A 27,865-nucleotide genomic window follows, 5' to 3' on the forward strand; every position below is an offset into this window, starting at 1 on the left:
GGTGGTCTAGATCAATGCTGTGTTCAGCTACGGCTGACTTGTCCGGATGTTCTAATTGTATATGCCGTTGATGTTCTTTCTATCTATTATTTTATAATTCCTTCCTCCCCTTTCCCCCCCAAAATAAATCCCATGAAATTTATATCTCTGTGATGTATCTTTATTATTCTGTATTCTGCACCAGAAATAACAGTACATGAATCCCTTAAGGAATTTGATATTTCTTGAAATATACACATTTTCACTCTGTTTTCCTGCTATTTTGAAAGGAATAAGTATGGGAGAATTAAAAATAAGATAAAAGAGTAATGTTTGCTTACATTGTAGTGCATGATCTGGCCATTAGGCTGTATAGGTGGGGTCCATGTTACATACACAAAACTTGTATGGCTGATGTTGTCAAAACGACATACTAAGCTCACATTCTCAGGTGCACTTGATTCTGTAACAAAGGAAAAACACTTTCTCTTTAAAAGAAATACAACAAGCAATATACGTATGTTAATAACTATAATATAGGGACTGAGCACAAAAGAATAAAATAAATAAATAGACAAAAGAACACCCAATCCACAACCTGTATGATGATATATCACAAGCAAAATTAAAATAAAGAACACTAATAAAAGAACTCAATGTTGAACATCACTAATAAAAGTGATATTGACATGATCTTGAGTGCCCCTTCCACACAGCCTAACTCAGTACAATGTATCTTAACTCTCTTAGGAATGTAGCCATGCTAGCATGACCAATGATAGCTTGCCATGACAGAACACTTCACACATATGTATTTCAAGGTTTCGTCAAACACATGTGAGAACTCTGTCAGAAGCCTATATGCTTGTGGCAAACAGTGAGAATAATGAAAATGCCTTTCCGACCCTGTTACTTTGTTTATAAGCCCACACCTCTTGTTTATAAATATGAAGGGATATCTTATTACCCTATGTATTATAATGTTGCCTGAATCAAATACAAGTTCACACAGTAAGCAGAAGGTATTTCAAGCTTGAAAACTGACTGTTCCTGCAGTGAATGAAATTCTACAGGTAAGTGATGTAGAACACTTGCACAGTGATTCATATTAAGATACTGAAAGCGACACATTAGTGACCAAATATGATTTTGACAACATTTAGGTTCTAAATAGAGTATTTAAAGAAAAGATTTCTAATTGTACTTTTGTGTTATATGAGCTAAGAAGGAATAACAACACAATTTTCATTCTAACAGTTCAAGAGTATGATGACTCAAGCTAAGTGTCAAACCTGGTGTACTGACCTAAGACTTTAATGAAGCAAGATTATTTTAAGACCATGCCTCCTGTTCATACTGTGGCATGCAGACCCATTTGCTAGGCAATGACCACAACAGACAAGCAAAAAACAACAGAAGAGTTGCTGGAAGCAGTGTTCTCTGTGTGGTCAGTGCTGAGGCAATATACTGAGGGCCAGCTGCCATTAGATGAGAGTCTTGAGACAATGAGAAGAGCAGGAGGTTGGTGTGAGATGGCCTCCAGTGTGGGAATTTTTTTTTTTTAGTTATTTAGAGAGGGTGGGTTTCCCCATGCACCGCGACCAGTTTGATCTATTGTGCTTCCCTCTATGATATTCTACCAGTCTCTATACCCTACCGATAAATGGTGCGTACCATCAGTCCCGCCGAGCAAGCAAGTTCGGCCACTTGCTTAGCGGTATCTATAATGCTTCCCCCATCTATCAGAGGCCTCAGAGACTACTGTTGGGCAGGAAACGTCCTGGAATTTGGCTCAGTGATCCCCTTTGGGGATATGAGGTTCTTTTACATGCCCTAAAGTTACGACATGGGACACACATCTTAAAGTCCCTCCCGGAGGACTTGTTCCCTGAATTTTTCCGCCCTTAAAAATTCGACGACCTCCGCCGGGTATTTGACCCGCGTACCACGAGTCATGAGGTGGGAACGTTACCTCTAGACTACGGAGGCTGCTGTGTGGGAATTAGTCAAGTGGATTGAGTTGGTTGGTGAATCTGTGAGTGTGTTAGATAGAGGACTGCTGTGGATCAGTCCTTGTGAGCTGTTTCTGTTAGAAGCTGGTAGCTGAGGCACAAGGACAGTTTGGGAACCCAGAGGAAGGAGAACGTCCACTTTTGGATGCCGTAACAGAATACTGGTGAAGATACAGCAGACTGAGAACACTATGTACGAGGGGGGACCCAAAAATAACCGGAAACAACCTGTTGCGCAAGCATGCTTTGTAGTTACGAGTTGTGCTGCTAGGTGGTGTTAGCTGGGGTCTCCCGCGACTGTTAGTGAGCTGGCGTCAGTCTGAGTTAAGTGGTTTGTCTGTGGTGCTCTGTTGTGTGCGTTCCTGTTTCAACCCTGTGGCGATTAGTGAGATGGCCGACCAGAAGGAACAAAGAGTGTGTGTGAAATTGATGAAGATCGTCGAAAGACCATTGACCAACTTTCTGAGGATACGAACATCTCACGGAGCACGGTCCAGCGAATTTTAACCGAAGGTTTGCACATGAGACGGGTGTCTGCAAAATTTGTTCCTCGCTTGCTCGGAGATGACCAAAGAGAAAACTGCGTGAATGTTTGCCGCGACTTGAAGAGTGAAGTGCAGTTTTCCCTAACAGAAAGCAAAATTTCACGCACACTCTTTGTTCCTTCTGGTCGGCCATCTCACTAATTGCCAAAGGGTTGAAACAGGAATGCACACAACAGAGCACCACAGACAAACCACTTAACTCAGACTGACGCCAGCTCACTAACAGTCGCGGGAGACCCCCACCTAACACCACCTAGCAGCACAACTCGTAACTACAAAGCATGCGCGCGCAACAGGTCGTTTCCGGTTATTTTTGGGTCCCCCTTCGTATGTACTGTAACGAACTGCAGAGTGTGTGAATTAGCGGCAGCGCTATAGTTACTTGTAGTTATGATCTGTAAGCATTCAATAAATCCACTTACCAATCCAGACTTTGTCTATAGTTACTCATGAATCGTGACAATATTATCACTGTTTTCACAAAAGAGAAACATAGGCACACACATTAAGTAATTTCCAAGTACTGCATAGAAGTAGAGACAACCTACCTTACAGCATGAAAAGGTGGACAGATACAGCAAGGAATAATTGCATATTTTGACTTGCTTTACTGACAATGATCGCTTGCAATAACACAATTCTCTGGTAAGAATACTGGTCAAAATTCCAAAAATGTATTAGTAATACATTCCTTTCTATTTTCAGAATGTTTTGCTTTTGAATAATAAAGAACAAAGAGGAGCCAGAGTTGTGACAGTGTGTCTCTTCAATAAGTTTCTGGTTGCATTCAAGAGAGTTTAACTCCTTTTCAAGACTTTTATGCTGATGAAAGTTGTGTGTACTTCGAAGGCAGCCTAACTTCAAACGACACATAAAAGACACAGGTTTGGAACAAAGCATTACCTCATCTGTGATTATGAAACTGAATACATGGGCCTCTCACATATATACAGGGAAAAACGCGAACAATTAATCTCAATACATGACTTTCAGGAATATAGGTCAACATACCTACTGCACCATATCTGAATAAAAGTCACTCTGTTTATACTACTCAACAGGGGCTGGATTTTGATAACATAACTAACATCTTTCTTTCCTTGTATCCTATGTGATGCCATTAAATATATAAATCCAGGAGATGAGCTGCTGGTTACAGAAATGTAAATTTTATAGGCAGTTTTTTGATATTTTTTCAGTTTGGGGGCAATTTTTTTTGGTAAATTTTTGACCTTTTAAGGGTTTTTTTTGTCATTTTAGCCATTTTAGGGAATTTACCTTGATATGTGTTTTGAAATGTGTACAGTATGAAAGTAAAGTGTTCTTTCTCTTTCTCCTAAGTGCTCTCTACACAGGCAGCCTGCAGCTGTAAACCTGTCCCAGCCTTTCCGTTCATTTTGTGGGAAAGTGCTGACAATACATATCACAAATATTTTAAGCTAGCAGCATGGTGAGACTGTCACTGACACTGCGGCTCTTTCCAAGTTCTGTGCAAAGCAATTGGCTTAGTTACAAATATTTCTAGTCGGATGGATGGAATGCAGAAAGCTGAGGCACACCAATTTGCCCCCTGGCTTGACATAATGCAAACTGTTTCACAGTGGCAATACTGCCCTTTCATGCACAGGAACTGTACTGCCTGCATGCTGACAGTTACTCCCACCACACTGCTGCTTCTACTTCTGACTGATGAGTGTGACAACCAGTTACTGGTCTGTCAGTGATCAGACAGTCAGTGAGTGACTAAACAAGTCAGATGACTCTCAGTTCGGCTACAAGAGAGAAATAAAAAAAGAAGAGATGACCACACTCAGTGAGCACTGGCGTTGCTGTAGGCTAACAAGTGGACAAAAACAGACCTTAGGAGTATAAGTGGTTTACGAACAGTGGGGCAACAGCTATTCAGAACAGCAATAACTATTATAATTATTTACCGATGGGAGTGAAAATAGAACAATTAACATACTGTAACGTGTTTTGCTACTGAAGATGCAGTTCAGATTGTTAATTGGTTTATTTAACAACCTACAAGTCGTAATTACAAATACTTATAACACTGTTACGGGTTTACACACTTTACAAACCCTACTCACAAATCTCTTCACACTATCTTCAGTACAACACATGTTCCATTCTTCTTTCCACGACTACTGTTATATTTCAACTGCTCCGGCAAATGCTAGACTTCCACTGCCTTTGGCGGCTGCTACATTTTAACTCTCTGGCGAATGCTAGACTTCCACTGCCCTGCTTAGGCATTCCAGTGTCTCTTATAAACCTTCAGCTGGACAGCAGAAAATGCAACTCACTTCCCTGTTGTGTAATCGCCATGTTTACTGATTGCCTAGCAACAGTCGCTGCATGGGCTCGCCTGTTGCTTGACATCACAGCCTCGCGGGGAAGGGTGTTTACCGAGCATTGCGTAGTGATAGAAGGAGTGGGGGCATGTGATGTCACTCGCGGAAATGCAGAGTTCACATGACCCCTACTTCCTGTTGTGCCATCCATGTCACAATACGTTAGTTCAGGAATTAAGAATGTAAACTGAAACCATTATAATAACACTTTTCTCTAAATATATACCCCAAGCTGCCTTATAACACCAAATAATATGAATAGGTATATGTAAATCAAAGATGTTTCCTTTTCAAAGACTCATTGTTCATAATGGGAGTTATGCTTTCAAGTGTGTATATTTCAGTGTTAAATTCTGTGATTGTTATATTTTTTGATTATTTGAAATTGAAATTCTCAACACCTGTATGCATGCACGCACCAATAAATGGATGCTTTAGTTTTTACTCTAGACCCCAGACTTATAAGGTGATTTCAATACATAATTACTTTTATTTTTGCATGTACATTTTACATTTGATTCCTTGGGGAACAGTCTAGGAGTAAGCTACTGGAATTCAGTTACAAAGGTCTCCTAGTCTGAGACCAGCTGTATCCAATGCAAATTTTTCTGTATGTTTTTTCTTCTCTCACCCATGACAAAGGTAACAAATTCTGAATGTGAAGAATATCAAGCTCCGACTTTTATTTAAAGCCAACATTAAACTGCAGGTATTCGCTGATGGACATATCAATGATTATGCAATGTAGCTTGCATCATAAATAACCCAATTTCAGAAATGGACTCCGCCACTGAAAGGCTAGATATCATCAGGCCAGATGATAAGTGATGGCATCACAACATTTTCTTTCTCACATTTTGTAATCCATTTTGCCCTTCATTAAAGTGTCACACTACATGGCCCTGGAACACTATTCAAATGACCAAAGTATAAAATTATTTGGAAAAGATCATGTTGAGACTCTCTTAGCCTTTCATCGTGCTGGGTAAAGCTTAATATTAATTAGTACACAAGAAGTTAGAATGTTTTAACATCTATGCTTCATAAAAACTGAACTAGATCAAAATGGAACACCGTGAAGTATTAAAAATTATATCCACAGAGACAAACATGGTGTATGTGAAAATAAAAATAACCATGATACATAAAAAATTTTAAATATAACTGAATTTTGTGTAAAAATACTCACCCCCATCCATCGTTGTTCCATTTGCTTCTTTGGACCAGTTCCCACACTGCTTTGTATAGTAACTGCATGCAGAAACCTGCAACAGTCAACAGAGGGCATATCATCTTCATAACAATTTTCTTAAATTTCATGCTTTCTATTGTAAAGTGTAGCAAATGTAACTTATTTCCTGAAATTTCAATCTTGATTAATAAAATTAAAAAATGTTAAACAATCCTGTTCTGTGCTTTTGAATGTTAATCACACACAAGTGCAAAAAGAGGTAAAGTTGTCTCTGTGCTTAACTAATTAAGCACTGCACCTTGAAGATATAAAGGGGAGAGAACATAAAGATCAATATATTCTTGACCTAGGTACTAGTTGGAGATGTGTGGTCAGCTCCACACCCGAGCCGCTTTACCCCTGGGAAAAGAGCCCCTCCCACCCATTGGATAGGAGGCTGGGTGGAACTCAGAACCAGTCTTGATGATGTGGAGAGGATAAATATCTTACCCCTACCAGGACTTGAACTCTGGACCCTTTGACTGTCCAGCCCATAGCCAGTCACTATATTGACTGCATTACCCCAGCTCATGGTAATGAAAATAACTGACACCAAAAACAGTTCATTAAAATACATTATACCGTGAATCACAAGCACTTCAGTGCAAGATGCAACAACAGAACAGTAGCACTCCAGTATGAGGTGCATAAGAAAGTTCCTGGACTAGATAAAAAAATGCTGGCTTAACTTACTCAATTTTGGCTGCCATCTTCAAAATAGTCTCCTTGGGAATGTATACAGTGATCCCATCATTTTTTCCATTCTTCAAAGCACTGTGGAAGTCATTTGCCTTACTGGTGTTGAGTACAGCTTGCGATTCCCTTTGGATGTCAGACACTGTTTCAAGACGTTGTTTCTTCAGTTTCATTTTCAGTTTGGGAAACAAAGCAAAATAACAGAGGGCTAAGTCTGGCAAGTAAAGAACGATAACCATGTGGTTGTTAGCCACCAACTCTGTAATTTTCATGAATGTGTGGGCGGGTGTGTTGTCATGATGAAGGAGCCACTTGTGGTTGCTCCAAAGTTCCAGTCTCTTTTTGTTGCACATTTTCTCTCAAGCTTCTCCAAATGTCACAGTAAAAGTCAGAGCCGACCGCAGTGTTAGGAGGAACAAATTCAAGGTGAACAATCTCCTTCACGTTGAAAAAAACAAAACAATGAGCACGCTCTTTGTTGAACTCTGGACATGCCATGTCCTTTTTACTCTTGATGACTGTGGGCTCTTCCACTGCAATGACTGTTGCTTTGTTTCTGAATCATGACCATAAATCCATCTTCTGTCACCTGTTATGATCCTAGAGATATGAGTAAAAGTTTGGTTCTCACTAGCCTTCACTCATAGCTCAAGACACACATTTACGTGCTGATACTTTTGACCATTTGTCAAGAGTCGGGGAACAAGCTTCATTGCAGTGCTGTGCCAGTTCAAATTTTCTGTTAAGATCTCCTGGCAAACTCCACAACGTGACCCCAACAGTGTCTGTGAGCTCATGGATTGTTCAGCAGTGGTCTTCATGGATGAGTTCTTGAATTTTTTCAACAAATTCTGTTGTTTTGCTGGTGCTTGGTTGCCCTGAACGTTCATCATTTTTCAACTGACACTCAACTGGACTTGAAACATGAATGCTGTTCAAAAACCACTGTCTGGCTCAAAGAATGTTCTCCAAAAGCCTCACGGAGCATTTCAAGGGTTTTGGTAGCAGATTTACTGAGCTTCATGTAAAATTTGATGCAGACACATTGCTCAATTTTGCCATCCATCGCAGACACAAAGTAGAAAAAGCACTTGTGTAAAAACAATATGTTTTCAGAGCATGGTGTCATGTGGCAGACTGGTGCAATAGGCCTTTAGAAGTTTGACCTTGGCTTCCCCTCTCATCTTCTTTCATCAAGGCAGTTACAACAATAACAGTCTGGGAACTTTCTGCTAGCACCTTGTATAATGTCTGAATAAAAAACCGATGTTAAGACCTTAGATGGTTACTGATGTCAAGACAATAATTACTCCAAATAATGATGAAGGCTACAGGTGTTACCAGAGATTGGATCTGCAATTCCGATTCAGCAGTGCAAGCAATTTCAGGGCTATTAAATTAGTTGAGCACCAGTCAAGATGTAGAAGCAACACAACTCAGTGTAAAGACGACATGTTGTGATGATGAGGAAAATCAATGTAACATTGAAGACACATTGGGGGTTTAATATGCAGTTGGTGGCAGCAGCAGAAGCCCCCCCCCCAAAAATGATGGGAAAGTATGGATCAGCACCACTGTGGTGAAGCTGTCAAAGTTTGATAGATCCACATCCCAAACAGCATTTTACTGCAAGTTTTGAGCTGTGGCTGATCACAGTGATTAGGCTGCTTGTCAGTAGGCCAAGCACCTACTCATCATGCTGCAGGGTTAAGCTGCCTGCACTGTCCAGTGTCTCAGTTGGAGCAATATACAAGGATGTAAGTCAAGGTGCTTAAGGGCCATTATGGAGACTACTACTGGTGACAGCCTACTGGTCCCAACTCATTTCCAGGACTCAGTTCTGCAGGAATTCATGGCAGCCATCGAAGAGCTACCTCACCAGGCCCTTGTCATGTTATCTGAGGACTAAATTCAGATGGGGCAGCCTATGCATTTGTCAACAGAGTGGAGGACTGGGTAGTGAAGCAGCACTTCCTCAAGGGTGGCAGAAGGTTGCTGAACAAAGCCCGCGAATAGCGCTTAAAGTTAGAGGCTGCAAAGTGGGTAGCTAGACCACACAGGGTGCAAGATGTAAAGGCATGAACCCCCATGCTATAAAACATTAATTATACAACTGTTATGGACACTTATTTTTAACAGACCCGTAATTTCTTATTCAAATATAAATGCAGCCAGATTTATGGCAAGATTAACAGCACCACATTCATGCATTCATTTGCAATAACTGTTACTGAGATATTATCTGAATAAATAGATATGGTTCTATTTAAAATAAAGTTGACTTTTGTATCTCTATAAAAAATGTCCAAAATTTATGTTTTATGGCATATAAAATAGCTCACTGGACACTGCAGGAATCCGTTCGTAAAAGAATTCATGTTGAAATAAAAGAATTATTTTAGGTTGCATTCTTAGGTGGGTCATTCTGCAAGCAAGAATGCACACGCACAATGAACAAACAATGCACTGCACTTATTTATGTATGGGTCACTATTGCAAACCATTCACCCACTAACATTTTAGAAGTAAATGAATTTTCTACAATTTCTTGTGCATAGGCCACTGTGTAGTCTTATACTTGGTGGATTTTTCATTAATCATACGCACCATCCATGACTGTTTGGTCATGTATGTTAGTGGCCATCAGCATTATAAAGCCACACTCCTAAATTTCAGCTCAGCAACACAGAGAAAGCCAAAAGCACAGAAATGTTATTCACCACTAGCTAAAGGAAAGGAAGTTGGCATGGGGTAGATGTTTACAATGACCTGTAATAGGCCTGTGATAGTCCTGTGATGATATGCATCACCAGTGCACTTCATTTGTCACCAGGTTAAGATTCATAAAAATTATGCTGATGAAGAAAGAGTATGATCTGTGCTGCCAGGCCCACAGCATGGGGGATTTAAATCCCCTGAATCCATATGATAAAGTTTAATTCATGACCAACACTAATGGTATTGGACTTTATGTACAAAACTTACCTTAAAACGATATGTTGTGGCAGCCTGTAAGTCTGTGAACAGGAAGAGGTTCATAGATTGTTCAGGGTGAAATGCTTCTTTTGTTGTACTGTTGTTCTGGACAATTAACATGTAATAGTGAACATGATCCCTCATTTCCTCTGGTGGCTGTGACCAACCAATTGTGATGGAGTTGAGTGTTACTCCTTTTACTGATATCTCTGGCACAAAGTAGGGATCTAAAAAGAGTAGAAAATAATTAGTACACAATGGTTCATGCAGCTGACACTGAAAATACTTCAATAACAGTTTCACATTTGCACAAAATATGAGTTCCTGAAACATATGAAATGTTACAGGCCTGCCACACACATTCTAACTTTAATTATGTGAAAATACAAACAATTTTCCTAGAATTTCCCACTTGACAAATACCAACCTGACACACAAACAACACATACTTACGAAACCTGTCTTTAAAAAAATTGTGTAAGAAATCAAAGTCACAATGTTCTCATAAGAATTCCAAATAACTTCATGGCAATCAGAAATCCAAGTCACATTACAGCCTCCATGACACACATACTGTTAATTACTCCCACAGGTTTCACGCAAAACACAGGATTCTGTCACATCATTGCCTTCAACCAATGTGAACATTTCTGCATTACAGACCTTAAATAATTATGGTACAGATTTAAACCCCAAGTATACAGCAGAATGGGGCTAGAATTCATTTATGGACATTGTTTCATGCAAGCTTTCATAAAAACAATGATATCAAGAACTACTGCAGCAAAATCGACAAAACAAAAAGCACGTGACTTCAGATTAAATGAAAAGAATACAACAAAATGGGTCAAATTATATGACATTAGTATCCTCTATGCCAAACACAAAATCGCTTTCTTAACTGTTTTAATTGCTACACTGCATCCTAGTTCCTTCTTCTCTGGGACTGACAGAAAAACAAAAAACAACTTCAAAACAGTCAGTGTCCTGGCCAAGACTGGATCAGGGTGCATATCAGACACAAGTAAGAAGTGTTACCATTTGAGCTATAAGCAAACCATGAAGATTTACCAATTCACTGGTCACATTAAAGTGCATGAGTGTAAGAAACATAATACAGACTCGGATTCACAGCTGCATACTAGTGATAACAGACTGTCAATACCCCGTCCAAACAGAATGCTGCATTATAGCAGATCTTATTGAGCAAAGTCTGATAGGGTAATCAATTCTGCACCCACTTCAGGGACCTCAGGTTTTATTGAAAATTATGCAGGGTGGTCCCTTTAAGAACGTCACAGACAGTAAAAGTTAATCTAAAACAATTCTTGCCTCTATTATGCACTTTGCCACATAGGATACAAATTTCCTGGAATATAAATGGATGTTCTCCCCAAACTGTCACACACTTATTAGTCTCTTTAGTGTACATGACACCTGTTTAATCAAACATTAGCTTCACACTCAAACTGCAAGAATGAAGAAATCTGCATAGACTGAGCATGTCTTAATATTAGAGTCAATTTTACTGACCACACAACATATTTTTATTATTATTACACTACATGTTTTGACCTCAAGAGGTCATCCTCAGGTGTACGAACACAGCTGTATAATTACACGCAATCACATTCGTCTTCTCACTTATTCGATCCTGTATCTTATTCAGGCTCACGCTCAATGGTCGGTAAAATTGACTCTAATATTGATTAAATACACAACAGGATGCAAGAAACAATTAAAGTGAGCATGTCTTACTTTTATGTGGTCTTCCATGATCACAAAACGTGATTTAACCTTTGTCTAAGAAGCACAATTACCATATATATATGTAGTAATGTTCAATATTGATATTAATACCAGTCTATACTTCACACAAGTTCTCAACATTCACCACAAAAGATTACTGTGCATCACAAAGTCAAGTAATGTTTGGCAGCTGCATCATACCACAAAGCTTGTACACTCATGGAGTACCCAAAGGCAGTGTTTGCTACCAGCTTCAAATTCTCTAACTGGGCAATAGTAAAGAATTCAAAAGACAGAATCACATTTAAAGGATTCTGTACCTTTATTAACACTTTCACTACCAGCACCTCTGCAACCGGTTTACTACAAAGCCCACCATTTTTAGTACACTAGCAGTTAACAGTACTTCAGATAAGGAAATGAATAGCAAACACTATACTAACTAATTTCATGGCGTTGAGCCTGTCTTGAGTAACCACCAGCTGTGCAGCTACTCAAGAACTTCCCAACATTTTATGGAACCCAAAGGTTCATTATTGTGTTCACAAGAGCCCTCCACTGTCCCTTATACTGAGCCAGACGAAGCCAGTCTACACCACCCTATCCTATCTAAGATCCATTTTAATACTGTCCACCCACTCACATCTTGGTCTTCTGGCTTTCCCACCAATATCCTATATGCATTCCTCTTTGCCCCACATTCATGCTACATGCCCTACCATCCCATCCTCCTTGACATGAGCATTCTAATTATACTTGGTGAAGAGTGCAAATTATGAAGTTTGTAATTATGTAGTCTTCTTCAATCTCCTGTCAGTTCACCTCTTTTCAATCCAAGTAGTCTCCTCAGTACCCTGTTCTCAAACACCTTCAGTCTGTGTTCCTCCTTTAATGTCAGAGACAAATTTTCACACCCATACAGAACTATAGGCAAAATTACACATTTATATCTTTTAATTTTTACGTTTTTAGACGACAACAAGATAATAGGTTCTGGACTGCATGGTAGCAATTATTACCCAAATTCATTCTCCTCTTAATTACCTCCTGCTTCAAATTTTGATCTGTTATTATCGTTCACAAATATCTGAATTGTGCCACACTTTCAAATGACCTGTTAGCTATCTTTATGTCATGACTTTACCCTGCATTATGGCAACAAGACAGCAACATATACTTAAGTTTTCTTTATGGTATGTATGTTATCTCTGAGTAGATTCAGATCATCAACATAGACCAGCAGCTGATTGGTCCCATTTCATTTCAGCCCCACCTGGTTTTCCTGGACCTTCCTATTGGCATATTCTAAAGCAAAGTTGAAAATCAGTGGTGATAATCTCCTTGACTGAGACCATTTTGGATAGGAAAATTATCAGAAAAATGTTTAACTAGACAGGCTTTACTACACATTTCATTTAAACACATTTTAATCAGCCTAACTAGTTTCATGCCTATCCCAACCTCTATAAGAACATTGTACAATACTTCTCTCCTAAATGAATCATAGGGTTTCTTGAAGTCTGTGAATAGATGACGTACTGTTTCATTGTACTCCCAAACACACTATCTACATATGAAAAAAAAATTAAAATGTGGCTACAAGCACAATTAAGTAACATAGGAAGAAACTACTTGCTCAGAGCTCTCAGAAGGAAAAACTATAGACATTGTCAAGGGACTGCCTTGAATGACTGAATTCCTATAGCATATATAGTTTGGAAACAGCACCTGTAAACAACCAAGCTCATTTACTTACAAGCTACCTGAGTGATGATGATAAAAGAATACCTGACAAAAGCTAAAGTGGACTTGGATGTACATGGTAGTTGGATTTGTCCAGAGTTGGTTGGTGACCATCAGAGACAAAAGTGACCATTGTGTCTTCCTGGTCATCCATTTGTGAGAGCATGTTAAGTCAACATATGTGACAAAATTAATGTATAATCATGACATTTTCCAGAAAAGGTTGATGAATACTATAAAAACATCAGTCAGTATAACCGATCTCAGGACTGAAATTCACACCTGGGACCTCCTGGAAATGTGGCATAAGTACTAACTACCTGAACACAGCTTTTAGTTAGTTCATTGTAGAACCTTTTTTTTTTAATCAAATGTAAGCTAAGCCACTTTGCAAACATCTAATACAATTCTGGATAACTGTATCTGGAAACAAGTTCCAAGAAGCATATAAAATTAGGAAAAATTGTAGAAACATGGCACTCTCAAAATTTTCCAAGAGAAGATGTGATTGAAATAATGGGTTATATCTTAAGTTCCATTCTTGAAAACAGAGTATATGTATACATGATGGTCATTCCTTACTTACCAACAAAAGAATTAAAAACATATATTATGACATAAGTTCTTGGCACATATTTCAGAACATCTTGTCCACTTAGACTTTTGTTGTATATGAGAACTGATTATGAATCAAGGACTGTTATTTTAACAGGGGAAAGAAAATGAAGCAACACTAATTATTTTATTTTTGTTTTCATCTTCCTCTATCAGACCCAACTTTTATGACAATGGTCCACAGACTTGCCTATTTGCCTGTATTAATAGTTTTGTTTTTGTCTCAGAATTCCCTCCACCATGAGCACATTCTTTTTTACCAAATATTAATTGCAAATATTTTTTCTTACAATGCTCTCATCAAATTAATCAGTACTTATACATATAAGGATAGTCACAGCAGCTGAGTGGTCTAAGGCATGTACTCTCTTCGTTCGCTTGGAAGCCAGGATCACGGATTTGAATCTCACTCAGGGCAAGGATGTTCATTGTTTGTATGTGAGTGTGTGTTTACCTGTGTTTGCATGCAGGTAGAGGCCTTGCAATGAGCTGATCACCTGCCCAAGAGTCCTACCGAATGTCTAAGATCTAGTAAACCAAAGTGAAACGGAGAGTTTCATGGAGGTAGGCCAAGGTCCAAAATTGGGGCTGTAGTGTCATAGGAATGGGGGGTCAGGAAACACATAAGTTCCATTATTCTTATGTTTCTTGATCAGTACTGTGAAAGAAGGTTTGGCTCTTGAAGAAAGCTGCTTTACTTCTACTGCAGTTCTTTTTATAAACTGCAACAACTCACGACTATTTTTAAAAACTTATCAGAGGCATGAAGCAATCAGATAAAAGGCATTTCTCTTACCTTTATCAAGAGTCCGTACCCATCCCTGCCATGTATTCATATTTCCCATACCCATGGCATTCTTAGCACTGAGCCGAATCTCATATGCTGTGTTGTTATCAAGGTTTCTTATAACATAGCTTGTGTTGCCTCCACCAATTTGTTCTGGGTAATAGGTCCATGAGCCTGTAGCATTCTTCATGTGCTAGACAAAAGCACAAACATTTTGTTATAACTCCAAGCTTATTTTTTATTTATGGGTTTTTAATCAATGACAAGTATACGCACAACTAATGAAATGAAAATAAATTTAGAGTGTAAGCACTAATTATCAGTAACAAGAATATAATCACCAAAACACTATAACCATATTTATCTGGAGTTACACCCCAGAAGACAGAACTCTTCATAACCATAAATGTAAACCTCAAATCCTACACAATCTCTCTTTATTTAACATTATAAACTTGATTATTGTTGACTAATACTCACAAGCAATATATATACGATGAAACTTTCACCGTACACACTGTGAGCAATTTGCTTCCGGACTAGCTACATTATGACACTAGTACAACTGATATAAAACTCTTCTGTTAGGTGCATAAGAGTAGAATCTGCTGAGTCATTTTTTCAAAACTTTAGCTTCTGTCAATCAGAAGTAACACTTTGTGAAGTGAGGTGGTATGCTGTGCCCTCTGCAAGTTGCATTTTATCAGAAAATGGCATATTTTGAAGAACAATGGTGTGAATCAAATTCTGCTTAAAAACAGACAGAACTCAGACCTGGTAAGGCTGCTGCTTCCCTACTTCCTGCATCAGGTGGCAATTTCTCAGTAATTCACATTGCAACTTATGTTTATAACAATGTAACATGCAATCTGTCTGGTAGATTTTGTTCAACTTTTTGGTCTTCATCTTGCAACAAGTCTAATAGTGTCTGAGTGACTGATAGCTTGTGATACACTACTCTTAGTGCAGAGAAAACCTGTTCTAGCCAACATAATGGTCACACTGATGAGGAAGCTTCTGTGTGTTCATCTCACTGAGATACTGTTTTGTATCTCTGACTTCAACAGACCCATTAGTGCCTGGCACCTATCAAAAAATATTGACTGCCTTTCAAAAACAGCATGGCATGTAAAGCAGTCTGCTGTGGAAAACTCAGGAACTCTTTCTACAGTGAACACCAAAATAATATATTTACCTGAATAAAGTATTCTTGTATTGGCTGATTTCCATCATTCACTGTCCAATTCATGAAGATTCTATTCCTTCCAACTGCCTTTATGAAGTCTATTTTTACAAGAGGTTTGTCTGGAAAGAAGACACAATGAAGTATTTATAGTGAAGAACAGAATGGTATAATGAATATCTGGGAAAACCTGATATCCTATATAAATAAATTCCCCACCACAAATTTATCAGCTGCACATACCATGAGAAGTACTGTAACATGATCCTCTAAACCTAACATCATGAAAAGAGCTGCTGAAATCAGGCTCACCATTACATCACACAGGAGTCAAGAAGTTGGCTATGGATTGGCCAGGTATTCTGAGAGATGTCTGGTTGAAGACATGGTTATGAGGTGCAAACTTCCCCCTTGCTCTCTCAAAACTAAGTACAGCAAATGAATCACCACTCTACATTAATGCATTCAGTTAAACAGGGCAGAAAAATCTCAACATCAAATCACATTTTAAAACCTTCCCATACAGAATTTCCTACTGAATCTTTGAATTTGTTTAGAAGAGCCAGTGAACTGGGGTCTTATCTTTCCATGACACAGATAGTTCCACTATCATGAAGTTAACGTAACACATAATCCCGTTTGAATTTTCAAAATATGTAAATAAATAAATAATGTGCACAAACTCATGAATTACATGCTTCTAAATTTTTCATTTTATTATACTGTTGCATCATGCTGCACATCACTTAAGGGGCCTATACATGTACGAGTCTGGCTTACGAGTCCGACTTGGCTCGGGTTCCAATGAGCCAAGCTCGTCTGTGTGTGGCTCGCAAAGTTGGGAATCAGCTCATGTGTTTGTGGTGAAATTAATCTGAGCCCTGCTCCTGAGTCAAGCTCGCTGAGCCGGACTTGTATGTGTATGGGACCCTTTAGTATTGTAACATGTTGAGCAACGGAGAACCCCTCCCTACCCAGCAGCAACGTGGCAACTCAGGCCACAGGCGCAAGGCGGTAACGTAGCGCTCCCTCCCGCCCCTCCGCGGTGATGTAACGTGCAACGCTACGTACCCGTAATCAACTTCCTACTGTGACGTGGCCCGCAACAGGCACCACTGCGGCTATATAAGGGAACTGCACAGCAGCTACCAGTCAGTTGTAAAGTAACAGTCGCCGAGTCAGTTGTATTGTGACAGCCACCGAGTTATAACGTGGCCATCACCGAAGATAGTTCCGAGCAAGCCTACGAGCTAGTGTGTTATCAACAGTTCTTCAGTCAGCCGACAACAGCTGGAGTATAGCAGCCGTCGCAGAAAGAAGAACCGGACGTGTGTGTGATTGTGTAATTGGGAGTGTGTGATACAGTGATACATAGCTCCCCTACTGTATATGTGTAGACTACTGAAGACAGAGTGAGCTGATTTGCGCATAGGGTTATAAATCGTGAAACCCCGCATCAGTGGTAACAGATTAATGCGATTAGGGTTATAAAGTGTGAAACCCCGCAACTGTGTGATAAGTAATTGTAGCCGTTACTTGTAGATTGTTCAATAAACCAATTAACGATCTCTACGGCGTCTTCAGTAACGCAAACACATTACAGTATCAAATGTCACTGAGTCCACCGTCTCACATGCAACATGTCTTTCTGTAGAATTTATTAAAGGTTAGTGATTTTAAAAGTTCTGCACATCATATATCTTTTAATTTTTCACCACCTGTTTTGGCCAATATGGTAATCATTAGGTGTTTAAAATTATAGTTGAGGAAACTGCTGTGCTTGTTATCGAGGCTTCAGTTGTTAATTTCTTTTTAATGTGTGGTCCCCTCTACGCACATGTGTATTCCAAATGGCGGGATGTTCTTCCTGTTGTACTGTATGTCCTTTTTATGGAAGTGAAAAGTGCAACAGGATGCTACAATATAATACGGTGACATAAAAGCTGTTCAGTAAACACTAATGGTCTTCATATTCAACTCATCAAAATGAAGAATGGATGACAAAATATGCGGCGGTGGCAGCAGCGGCGGCGACGACGACGACGATGATGATGACGATGACAACAACAAAATAGAAGAAACCGTTCTAGCTTCACAGGACCAGCAGACTTAAAATATCAAATACCACAAGTTCAGACACATAATGCTTTTCTTTAAAGTCTGCAGTCCAGGCAACAATATTAGCACACGTATGACTGACTACAGATGGGTTTGGATTGGAGATTGGATTTACTGACCACTTCAACACAAAACTCATGACTGCACTTAATTACAGCACCATTGCTATCTCCACACTTTACAAATCAGTACAACATGTGCTACGTCTTTTCATTCTGCTGTGGCTTCACCAGTTGTTCCATGGTAACAGCTTCTAACAGCGGGGGTTCCTTAGCTTCCATGCTCACTTTGTTGCCTGCTGGCTCTCAACTGCAATGACTGTCTTCTCTTCACATACTCCCTTACAACTGACTAACTTCTAACTTGTTTCAGTTACAATATCTCGGTATGGACTGTGCAGAAAACACTGTTTACAACAGTCTTTACTATTGTGCATGAATTTGCTGTGGGAATCTTGTTTCATGGTCACTACCTAGTAATGGGTCTACAAACTACATTCCCCTCTCCTTAAAGCTATTCATCCCGAATAGCCTACCCAAGGTACTGCCATTTCTTCTTTCCCCGAGGGTTGGGCTTGTGATTTCTGTGGTTGGTCTCACCTTCTTTCCTTGGCGCTGTTCTCATGGAGATTACTCTCCAATCATTCCTGCTATGCCCCTCCTTAAGGCCACTCGTACTGAGCACTGACCTCAAAAGGTGCCAGTTGGTCCAGGTTTACTACCATCATCCTTCTTTTGGTCAAAGTGGGCAAAACTAGCGAGAGTGGCCGGTACTCCTACATCTCCAGCTTTTACTGTGTGCCATCTCTTCTTTCATTTAGGAGGGGGAGAGGGGCAGCCCCACCCCTCTACAATGTCCAGTCACTCATTTTTCACAGTGCAATGGAAGTTCTGACTATTTGTTTTGTGACCTCCTGCCTAAGTTCTTCCTGAAGATCCTGCTGGATGTCCTCTCCTTCCTGAGACATAGCTGCTCCTTTAAGTCTCAGCCCCAGCCCCATTTTCCACTGCTGCATTCCTGGCACATCTGTTGTCTCCTTTTGAGCATGTCCTTTAGGGGCTCCTCTTGCAAAACTGTCCCTGCCTGGTCCTTGTCAACTGTGTCCCACGTGTGGTGCAGGAATGGCATAGTGGGTCATCCCTCTTCAGGCAGCAGCCAACTTCTTCCAGGCCCCACCAGTGACTTGGGTCCATTTCTTCAGCTGTTAGCTGAGCCCTATGGCTAGATGCCTCCAAATCCATGGTCTTCATCTTCTTCAACCTTTCTTCAAAGACATCCACCGTGGCTTCCATTTCCACTAGGTGGGAGTCCATCCCAGGCATCATCCTTTCGTGATGGGCATCTAACTTGGCATACATCCCTTCTTGGATGGTGTCTATCTTGGCTTTGTTGGATTTTATGTCTTCTTTCATTTCCTTCTGGTTGGTTCTTTTTTCAGCCAGCAGGCGTGCCATCGCTTGTTCCATTTCCATTACAGTTTCTTACTGTGGTCTCCACATGAAGTGTTGGGCTGTGATTCCAATCCAACAATTCCTGACACCAGTTGTCATGTGTATCAGTGACTATAGATGGGGTTTGCATTGAGAACTGGATTTGTTGACCACTTTAACACACAACTCATATCTACACTTAATTATAGTGCCATCACTAATCTCCATACTTTGCAAATCACTACAGCACACAATAAGTCTTTTCAGTCATTCCTTGGTAACAGCTTCTAACAGCTGAGATTGTTCAGCCTTTGCACTCACTTTGTTGGCCGCCGACTCTCAACTGCACCGACTAAGTCTTCTCTTCACAGACTCCCTTGTCTCAGCTATAACACGTCCGTACAGACTACACTTAAAACACTGTTTCCAACAGTTCCTCTATTGTTGATCATGTACTCATTGTCGATGGGACCTGTCTGTTATGTGGTGGCTAACACATAATGGATCTACACACTACAATATTTAACATATATACAGCACACCTCACATCTTTGAAAGAATGTGCTAAAAAAGAAGTATCCATATGAACCCTATTTTCTCACTCACTCTCAACTGAAAAACAGAGATGCATTCCTATGGAAATTTCCTTTGTCCATGTTTTGACAAAAACATGCTACCTTTAAAAAAAAAGGTTAGGCTGTCCCTGTAACAGGACATGAAGGCCCATAGGGGTATGAGAGGTCGAGGCTCCCACATCTTCAAGACAATTGGCTCACAGCTGGCGGTAAGGTTGTCAGCCTTATGCGCCCACCACCCTTTACCCCTCAGGAATCTTTTTGGTACTCATATCAGGAATCGAACCCGCGTCCTTCCGCTTGTAGCATAGTGCTTCAACGAACTACACTACTGTGTACCCTATTACATCACCTATACATGCTGTATCTCAAGTTATTCTATCTTAAATAAGGGTAATACATTGTACAAGTTAAAATAAGGCAGGACAGCAACCACACTACTTACCATCTCTTTATGTTACTGATGCATGCGTACAGGCTAGCCTATGACACTGCACATCATGTATATTACTGACACATGCACATCTATGACCTGAATTTCTCAACAAATAATCTGCTCTTAGAAAAATTGTTCTGAATTTTGTATTTAAAAAGTCTTTAATACTTATCCAAAATTTCTTTACAGGAGAATTTACAGTCAGTATCACAAATTTTATGGTCATGCTTTAAAATTCCTGTAAGGGTGAAATCCCATTAAGGAATATTAACAAAGCACTGCACTTTATACAATATATTTGTGGTTTATTTTATGACACTGTCAGCAGTTCTAGATTTAGAGCATCCAAAGCAGAATTATGAGTAAATAATTGAGTAAAAATGATGTGGAAGGAAGTGGTTGTGGCCTAATTTGAAATAATATCCTGGCATCTGCCTGGAGGGTTCAAGTAAAACATCAGAAACTTGCTCTGGATAACTGGTTTCCAGGCACAGATTAAACATGGGACCCCAAAAATAGGAAACAGAAGTGCTACCCACTTGACATTAGATTATACAGTAACAAAATGCTGTACCTAAAACTAACAGATGTACATCTTTGCTCACTTCACCCTGTGATCCAAATGCTATGCAGCGGTATGTTCCATTGTCCTTGCGACTTACAGGTCCCAGACGCAACTTTGACTCTACAAGAGTATCATTAATTTGGTTGACATCACTGCTGAGCCTGGAAAAAAATTTCTTTACAATAAAGCACTTTCATGAACATGCCACTCTAAAACAAACTTTAAAGAACTGATACCAGATTTGAGGTTTTTACAGTGAAAAAGATTCATATTGTGATCTAGTTATGACACTGTGGGGCCATGCAGTAGCGTAGTTGATTGAGGTTCTATGCTACAAGCTGGAAGGGCAAAGAGTGGCAGGGCCGTTGGCCGGTTCATAGGGCTAACACCTCAGCACCATCTGTGAGCTGTCTAGAAAATGTGGGAATCTTGACTCGCAATCCTATGGGCCTCCACAGCCTGTTACAGGGATAGTTTTACCTTTTACCCTTTTTATGACACTGTGTAGTCTAATATGTGGGCACCAAAATTTTTGAGGAACATACTGCTTCCATCCTCCACCCTGAAGATGGAGGCAATATTTTCTTCAAGAAAGGTCGATATACAAAAGATTGCTGTGTGGATTTGAAAAAACTGCCTATACAGTTTCAAGGTTAGGAAGATTACAACTGCAGTGAAATCCTAAGTGAAGATAAACAGTAAATAAAAATTGTATTTTAATGAACTTAATTTTCACATAATTAACATACATAAACAGGTTCTGCAAAGGTCTGTTACTTTTAATCTGTTTGTACAACAAACATTTCTGGTTTTCTCTGCAATTTCAATCTGCTTCACTGAAAAAATTCTCAATGTTTCAAATTTCTACTATAAATTTCAGACAACAGGTAAAAGAGAGAGGCATATAAATTTGACCAGGCCTATGATTTTCTTAAAAACTATATTGCTGAGACAGTTCATTACCTTTAAGTATAATGTAGGCTTCATGATATACCAGCAGTTCAGTTGTCATGGCAACGCACAACAGTAAGAAACAAGATGGTGCCTGTATGTGTTCCTACTAAAATGTAACTGACTCCATGAGAAGCTAGCAGTTATTCAACTAGTTAGAAAATTCCCAGCATTTTTTGGAATCTGTAGGTTCATTACTGTACACACAAGAACCTAACACCTGTCCATATTCTGACCCAAATTAATCAAGTTCACACCTGCCCATCATTTTTTAAGATCTATTTTAATACAGGCACATCATTTGCTCACTGGGATGAAGCATGGCCTTTCCACTAAGTGCACACAGTGTTCATATTTCATATTTTATTTATTCACCTTCCATAAATCCTGTCGAGTACATTCTCATGCGGATGTGAAGATCATCCTTCTTACAGTCATAACTAAGGATTACACTTGTCATCCAATACCATGCACATTTGTATAAAATACTGATAAACATGTACAATATAATGCTGACTCCCACATCTTCTGGATGGTTGACTGTGGTAATAGTGAGAGTGCAGCAACTTTGTTTAGTGAAGTTTATGTGCCTATGTTACAGGAGATGCTGAAAATGTTTCCCGTCAACAGATTCTGGCTAACACACTGTAACTGTTCTCTATATAATATATAGGTCACTTCAAGCAACACACTTTCAGAGTTCTTCCATGTGTACATTAGTTCAAAAGGCTATCCTTTTCACAGGGCAATGTCAGGAGAATCAAATGGCACAAACAGTAACCTATGACCCTCAGAACAAGCACTATATTCAAGGTTTCTGCAGTATGTGCAGTTGCATGATCCTGTTAGAAATAGTAAATGTTTCTGCATAAAACAAAGGGTCAATATCCTCAGCACACTCAAGGCAACCTGAATACCAACTTCTACATCATGGAGAGGAATTTCATGTATCAAGTTTTGGGTTTTAATATCTGTGAATTTGCGTGTTCACATGTTCACTCCAATAAACCATCATCGGAAATAGATATCAATTCAAGATCAAGATTGCTATCATAAAACAACAAAGAAAGCAGTCACAGAAATGAAATATGGCAACTGAATCATATGGCTACAAAGAGTGGAAAATTGTGTTTTTTAAGTCTTTAGTTTCAATAATTTTGTGGTGGCACTACACTTCACATAAGTTGTACAAAAACACCCTACGCTTTAATGTAAACTTATCCAAGTCATACATAAAGGGAATCTAGCATATAACTGAGTCACATGTAAACAGAACTGAACATCCACTACCTCTTACCACCACAGCTGACTCATTCTGCAAATAACTGTCCTGTGTTATCTCTCACTGTACACAGAAAGAGTGGAACAACACAATATTATCAAATTTCTGTGTAACAAAGGTGTGCAATGCATCAGAGGCATAAAACACATATGACGGACCTAGTCTATTACGGTTTTTTCTGTTCTCTAGGTGCAAACCACTTATGTATCATCAGTGTCCAGAGACTTAAGTATATGAAGTCGGGCAAGCAACTGCAGTAAATGAACATGCCAAATGCATAGTCTGATGGCATCATTTGAAGTAACAAAAGAATATATATGTGTACACTAGTTCTGAAACTTAACATGCACCATAATAGCCTAGGATTCAGCAAAATCAGTATAAAATGGATTCCCAAACAATTATCGTAGGATCATCATCATCATCATCATCGTCGTCGTCGTCGTCGTCATCATCATCATCAAGGGATGTGACTTTTTTTAATGTAACATAACCACTGATGAGATGTGGCCCCTTACTTTTGAAATTTAGATACATAAATTCACCTCCTCTGAAGAAAATTCAAGAATGTCACATAAATAAGGCAATGACTGCTGTGTTCTGGGTTGCTAAAGGTGTTAGTCACATGGACTACTAGGAACAAGGCCCAAAATTAACCTTTAAGAGACGGGTCATTTAAATTCCGGTAATGGCAGCAGGCCAAGTTAATTTAAATGCCCGCCATTTTAGAGTATTAAAAATTGTAAGCATGTTACTGAAAATGCTGTGATTTCCACAATTTTTGTGATAAACGAACGAAATAAACGCTGCTTTTAGCTAGAAAGAATATAGAATCAGATATTGTAATTTACCGATTTTAAAATCTGTAAAAATTGTTACACTGATTCCAAAAGAATTTTTTCCCCAATTTTGAGCATCTGTCCACAAATTTGCATACAGTTTCTGCAGTATAAATGCATGCTGCTGACATCCTGTCTTACTGTGCTTTATCTGGCAAAAGGAGTGGAAGTTTATGTTTGTATTGCACATTCTCCAGTCAGTCGGAACCTTTCTGTATGCACGGGTGTGGCCGAAGTCTTATCGTATTTTGTCCTTCAGAAACTCTGATTGTGTATATCTAGGGCTAAAAACTCAGAGGTACTGTTCTCAGAATAGCCCCGCACTGCCAGAACGTTCAAGCCTAGCGCGTTGTTGTGTTGTGTATAAAACATCGCAATTTCAACTATCCACCATGGCCTCATTTCGCATGGAAGAAGCCGAAATTGTGAAGCAGCTGATAAATGACACCGATTCAGACTGTGGTACAGACGACTCTGAATGGGGCGAGGAAACAAGGGGCTCAGAAACTGAAGTTGACGAAGACCCAGCATCTTCGTCGGCAACCTGGGGACCACCAGACCAGCATGGCAGGAGGGGTGTGAATAATTATTCCAGTGGAGCTGTGGGGTTAAATATCAATGAAGCTCAACACCTAAATAAGGATTCCACCCCTTTCTGCGTTTTCATGCTCTACTTCACAGGGATTATCCATCTGCTGGTGGAAGAGACGAACAGGTACTACCACCAGTACCTAGTCAGACTTCAAGACGGACCTTCTCCATGGCCTGACGTGACCGATTCTGAGATATTTCTGTTTCTAGGAATAATAATTTAAATGGGACATGACATTAGAGACAGACTAAAGGACTACTGGTCAACTGTAGAACAATTTGTCATGCCTTTCTACTCTAACACAATGAAACGCGACCGTTTTCTTCACATTCTTCGTTTTCTTCATTTTGCAGACAATACAGAAACTGACAGGAATGCCGACAGTTATGACCGACTATGGAAAATTAGGACCATCTTCGACACCCTCAATGACGCATATGAAAAATATTATAACCCTTCCGAACATTTGGCCATAGACGAGATAATTGTTAAATTCAAAGGGAGGGTGGTTTTTAGGCAGTACATTCCTAAGGAACACAAATGTGTCAGAATCAAAATCTTAAAAATTTGTGATGCTGCTGGGTATACTTATGACATGAAGGTTTACCTGAGAAAAGACAGGACACGTGCTGACCAAGATGTGACAGCGACACATGCTACAGTTAGGGACCCATGCAGACGTACTGAGGACGTAGGTCACAAACTGTACATGGACAATTTCTTTTCGTCACCAGACTTGTTTGATAAACTGATGACAAAGGACATAACATGCTGTGGGACAGTCAGACCTCTGTTTCCTCAGGTCAAGTAAGTGAACCAACTTCATATAGCCATGAACATTAAGTGTGATAATATTAAAGTGCAAACCCCAGGGAGAGAAAGTGAAAACTAGATGGACTAGGTTTACTGAGAGAGATAGATAGAGGTATTTTGTACCCAACAGCACGGTGACAGGAGATAGAACTAATGTGTGTACTACAGGGTCATAACCAAATGTAATGCGAACTGACAAACGTTGGCAAAGTGTGTATATTATGTATATAGCGACAGAGGTGAACAGAGTAGGATATAAATGCGCTGTGATATTAATTAAACCTAGCATTCCCTCAAGTGTTACCCTCCTCTCTGACGACTCCAGCCCTCCCAAAGCTTTGGCGAACTGCGAGTTAAAGCCAGGACTAGTGACGTAAGCGATCGATAAGTTTACTTGAGTTTTTTTGACAGAATAAGATGGTGGCAGCATACTAAACCGGGTGACAGAGCGGGATACCTTCACGCCCCCTGTCACCACGGCGTAACAGGGGTGACAGCGGTGAGACAACCAATCCACCCCTGTCGCAGGAGCGTAACAGGCAGTTTCTGTGATGAAGATGGAAATGCCATCAAGCCAGCAATTGTTGTTGAGTACAACACGCACATGGGTTACGTTGACAAAGCGGACACAATGGCAAACAGTTATAGCATCAGTCGTCGGACCTGGAAACAGACAAATAAACTATTTTTCCATCTCCTGGATCTGACCTGAACAGTTTCATCCTGTTGTCATCCTGTGGTGCGAAATTGTCACACAGAGAATTTCGTCTCGCCCTTGTGCGCAACATGCTGGAACATGCTGCAAGGGGTCCACCTCGCCCTCAACGGTTCATGGGTCGACCTCCTGCTGTGTCATTGGCGATATCTCGATTAGAGGAGGCCACTCGACATCACTGGCTGACTTCCTCTAATAAGAGACTGAGGTGTCGTGTGTGCTCTTTGCATGGGAAACAGAGTTACATCCGGACAAAGTGCATGAAGTGCGACATTGGACTCTGCATTTCCGGATGTTTCCAACAGTACCACACGAAAGCAACATTCAGTTAGATGATGCAGGAGGGAAGACTGTCTACTTATAAAGCTGGTGCCCCAAAATAATGTAAGTGGAACAAGAATTTCTATCTTAAAATTAGATTTTAATACACTGTGTGCACACGTGGACTGCGCATACCCATACGGTGTCGCACGACCACTCAGCTATACTTTAAAGGTCTCCATACGGTGTCGCTAGGCTCTTAAAGGTTAATGTTGATTAGTACTCTGACCTCCAAAAACACTCCACAAAACCAGATCTAGAAAAGACGTGAAAAGGTCTTCTATCCAAAGATCTTTGCCTGATATAATTAATTTCATTGTGAACATACTGATCTGTAGTTAGTTAGTTAGTTAGTTATTGGAGAGGGTGGGTTTTCCCCATGCACTGAGACCTGTATTGGTCCACTGTTCTTCCCTCTATGATTTCTACCAGTCTCTATATCCTACCGGTACTGGTGCTTACCATCAGTCCCGCCCAGACAGCGAGACCGGCTCTACTAGCTGAGAGGTATCTATAATGCTTCCCCCATCTACCAGAGGTATTAGAGACTGCTGTTGGGCGCGAAACGTCCGTTAATTTGGCTCAGTGACCTCCTTTGGAGTTATAAAATTACTGGATCGTGGATAAGTTTTGGCATAACTCATACGTATATATTTATTTGCTGTTGTTCAGTTTGGTATTATTTTAATTACTCTATTAGGGTTTTACGCAAGTGTCTAGTAATTACTACATTTAAAAATAAATATTTAGGACTGTGCATGCGCTTCTACTAGCGGCGTGTGCGCGCGCTTCCACTAGCGGAATTTAAATGCCTGACTGGCCAAAAGAGGGTACTTTGGCCACGACGACCTTACTCATGACTGGCACAAATGGGGCACTTCGGCACTTAAGGGTTAAACTACTCAACTTTGTTACAGGTAATTTTATATTACTTTACTGTGTCTGAATCATGAACTTCTCTTCTTGTTTGGGTAGCTTCATGCAGGGAGATCACTTAATGGCCTGGAAATACAGCTTGAATGCTAGAAACAAGAAACTCTTATATAATTATGGTGGAAAAAATATCCTAACTAAACCACAGTATCAAAGAATGAGGTGCAGAAAGAAGAATTACATCAAAGTGAATCTTAGGGAAAAAGAAAGTGAAGATGTTGGTTCAGGCTAAGGTACTATGACAGATTTTATGCTGGTGGCACTGAACCTGTGGGTTGTTACTGGTGAAAAGAGTAAACAGGTAATGTCAAACCGTGACTGTGAGGAAGATCGTGAATGTTGAACTGGGAAGCACAAGAAGGAAATAAATGTGGCCTATTTCCTATTCCAGAATCTAGTCAAAGATAAATGAGGAAAATCAT

At 39.8% G+C, this 27,865-nt stretch overlaps 1 protein-coding gene across 1 annotated transcript in view; it reads right to left on the reverse strand.

The window, feature by feature from the left end:
* LOC111870087 (tyrosine-protein phosphatase 69D) overlaps nucleotides 1–27,865 on the reverse strand; it is a 91,370-nt gene that overhangs the window by 45,875 nt on the left and 17,630 nt on the right. Inside the window, exons 5-10 of the mRNA XM_023862068.2 lie at nucleotides 21,007–21,158; nucleotides 15,886–15,995; nucleotides 14,700–14,883; nucleotides 9,806–10,023; nucleotides 6,083–6,158; nucleotides 321–442 (exon numbers count right to left, since the gene is read on the reverse strand). Coding sequence (XP_023717836.1) covers nucleotides 321–442; nucleotides 6,083–6,158; nucleotides 9,806–10,023; nucleotides 14,700–14,883; nucleotides 15,886–15,995; nucleotides 21,007–21,158 — 862 coding nt within the window. The remainder of the gene's footprint in view (nucleotides 1–320; nucleotides 443–6,082; nucleotides 6,159–9,805; nucleotides 10,024–14,699; nucleotides 14,884–15,885; nucleotides 15,996–21,006; nucleotides 21,159–27,865) is intronic.

This window comes from Cryptotermes secundus, unplaced genomic scaffold (genome assembly GCF_002891405.2).
Source record: "Cryptotermes secundus unplaced genomic scaffold, Csec_1.0 scaffold545, whole genome shotgun sequence".
NCBI classification, from domain to species: Eukaryota; Metazoa; Arthropoda; class Insecta; order Blattodea; family Kalotermitidae; genus Cryptotermes; species Cryptotermes secundus.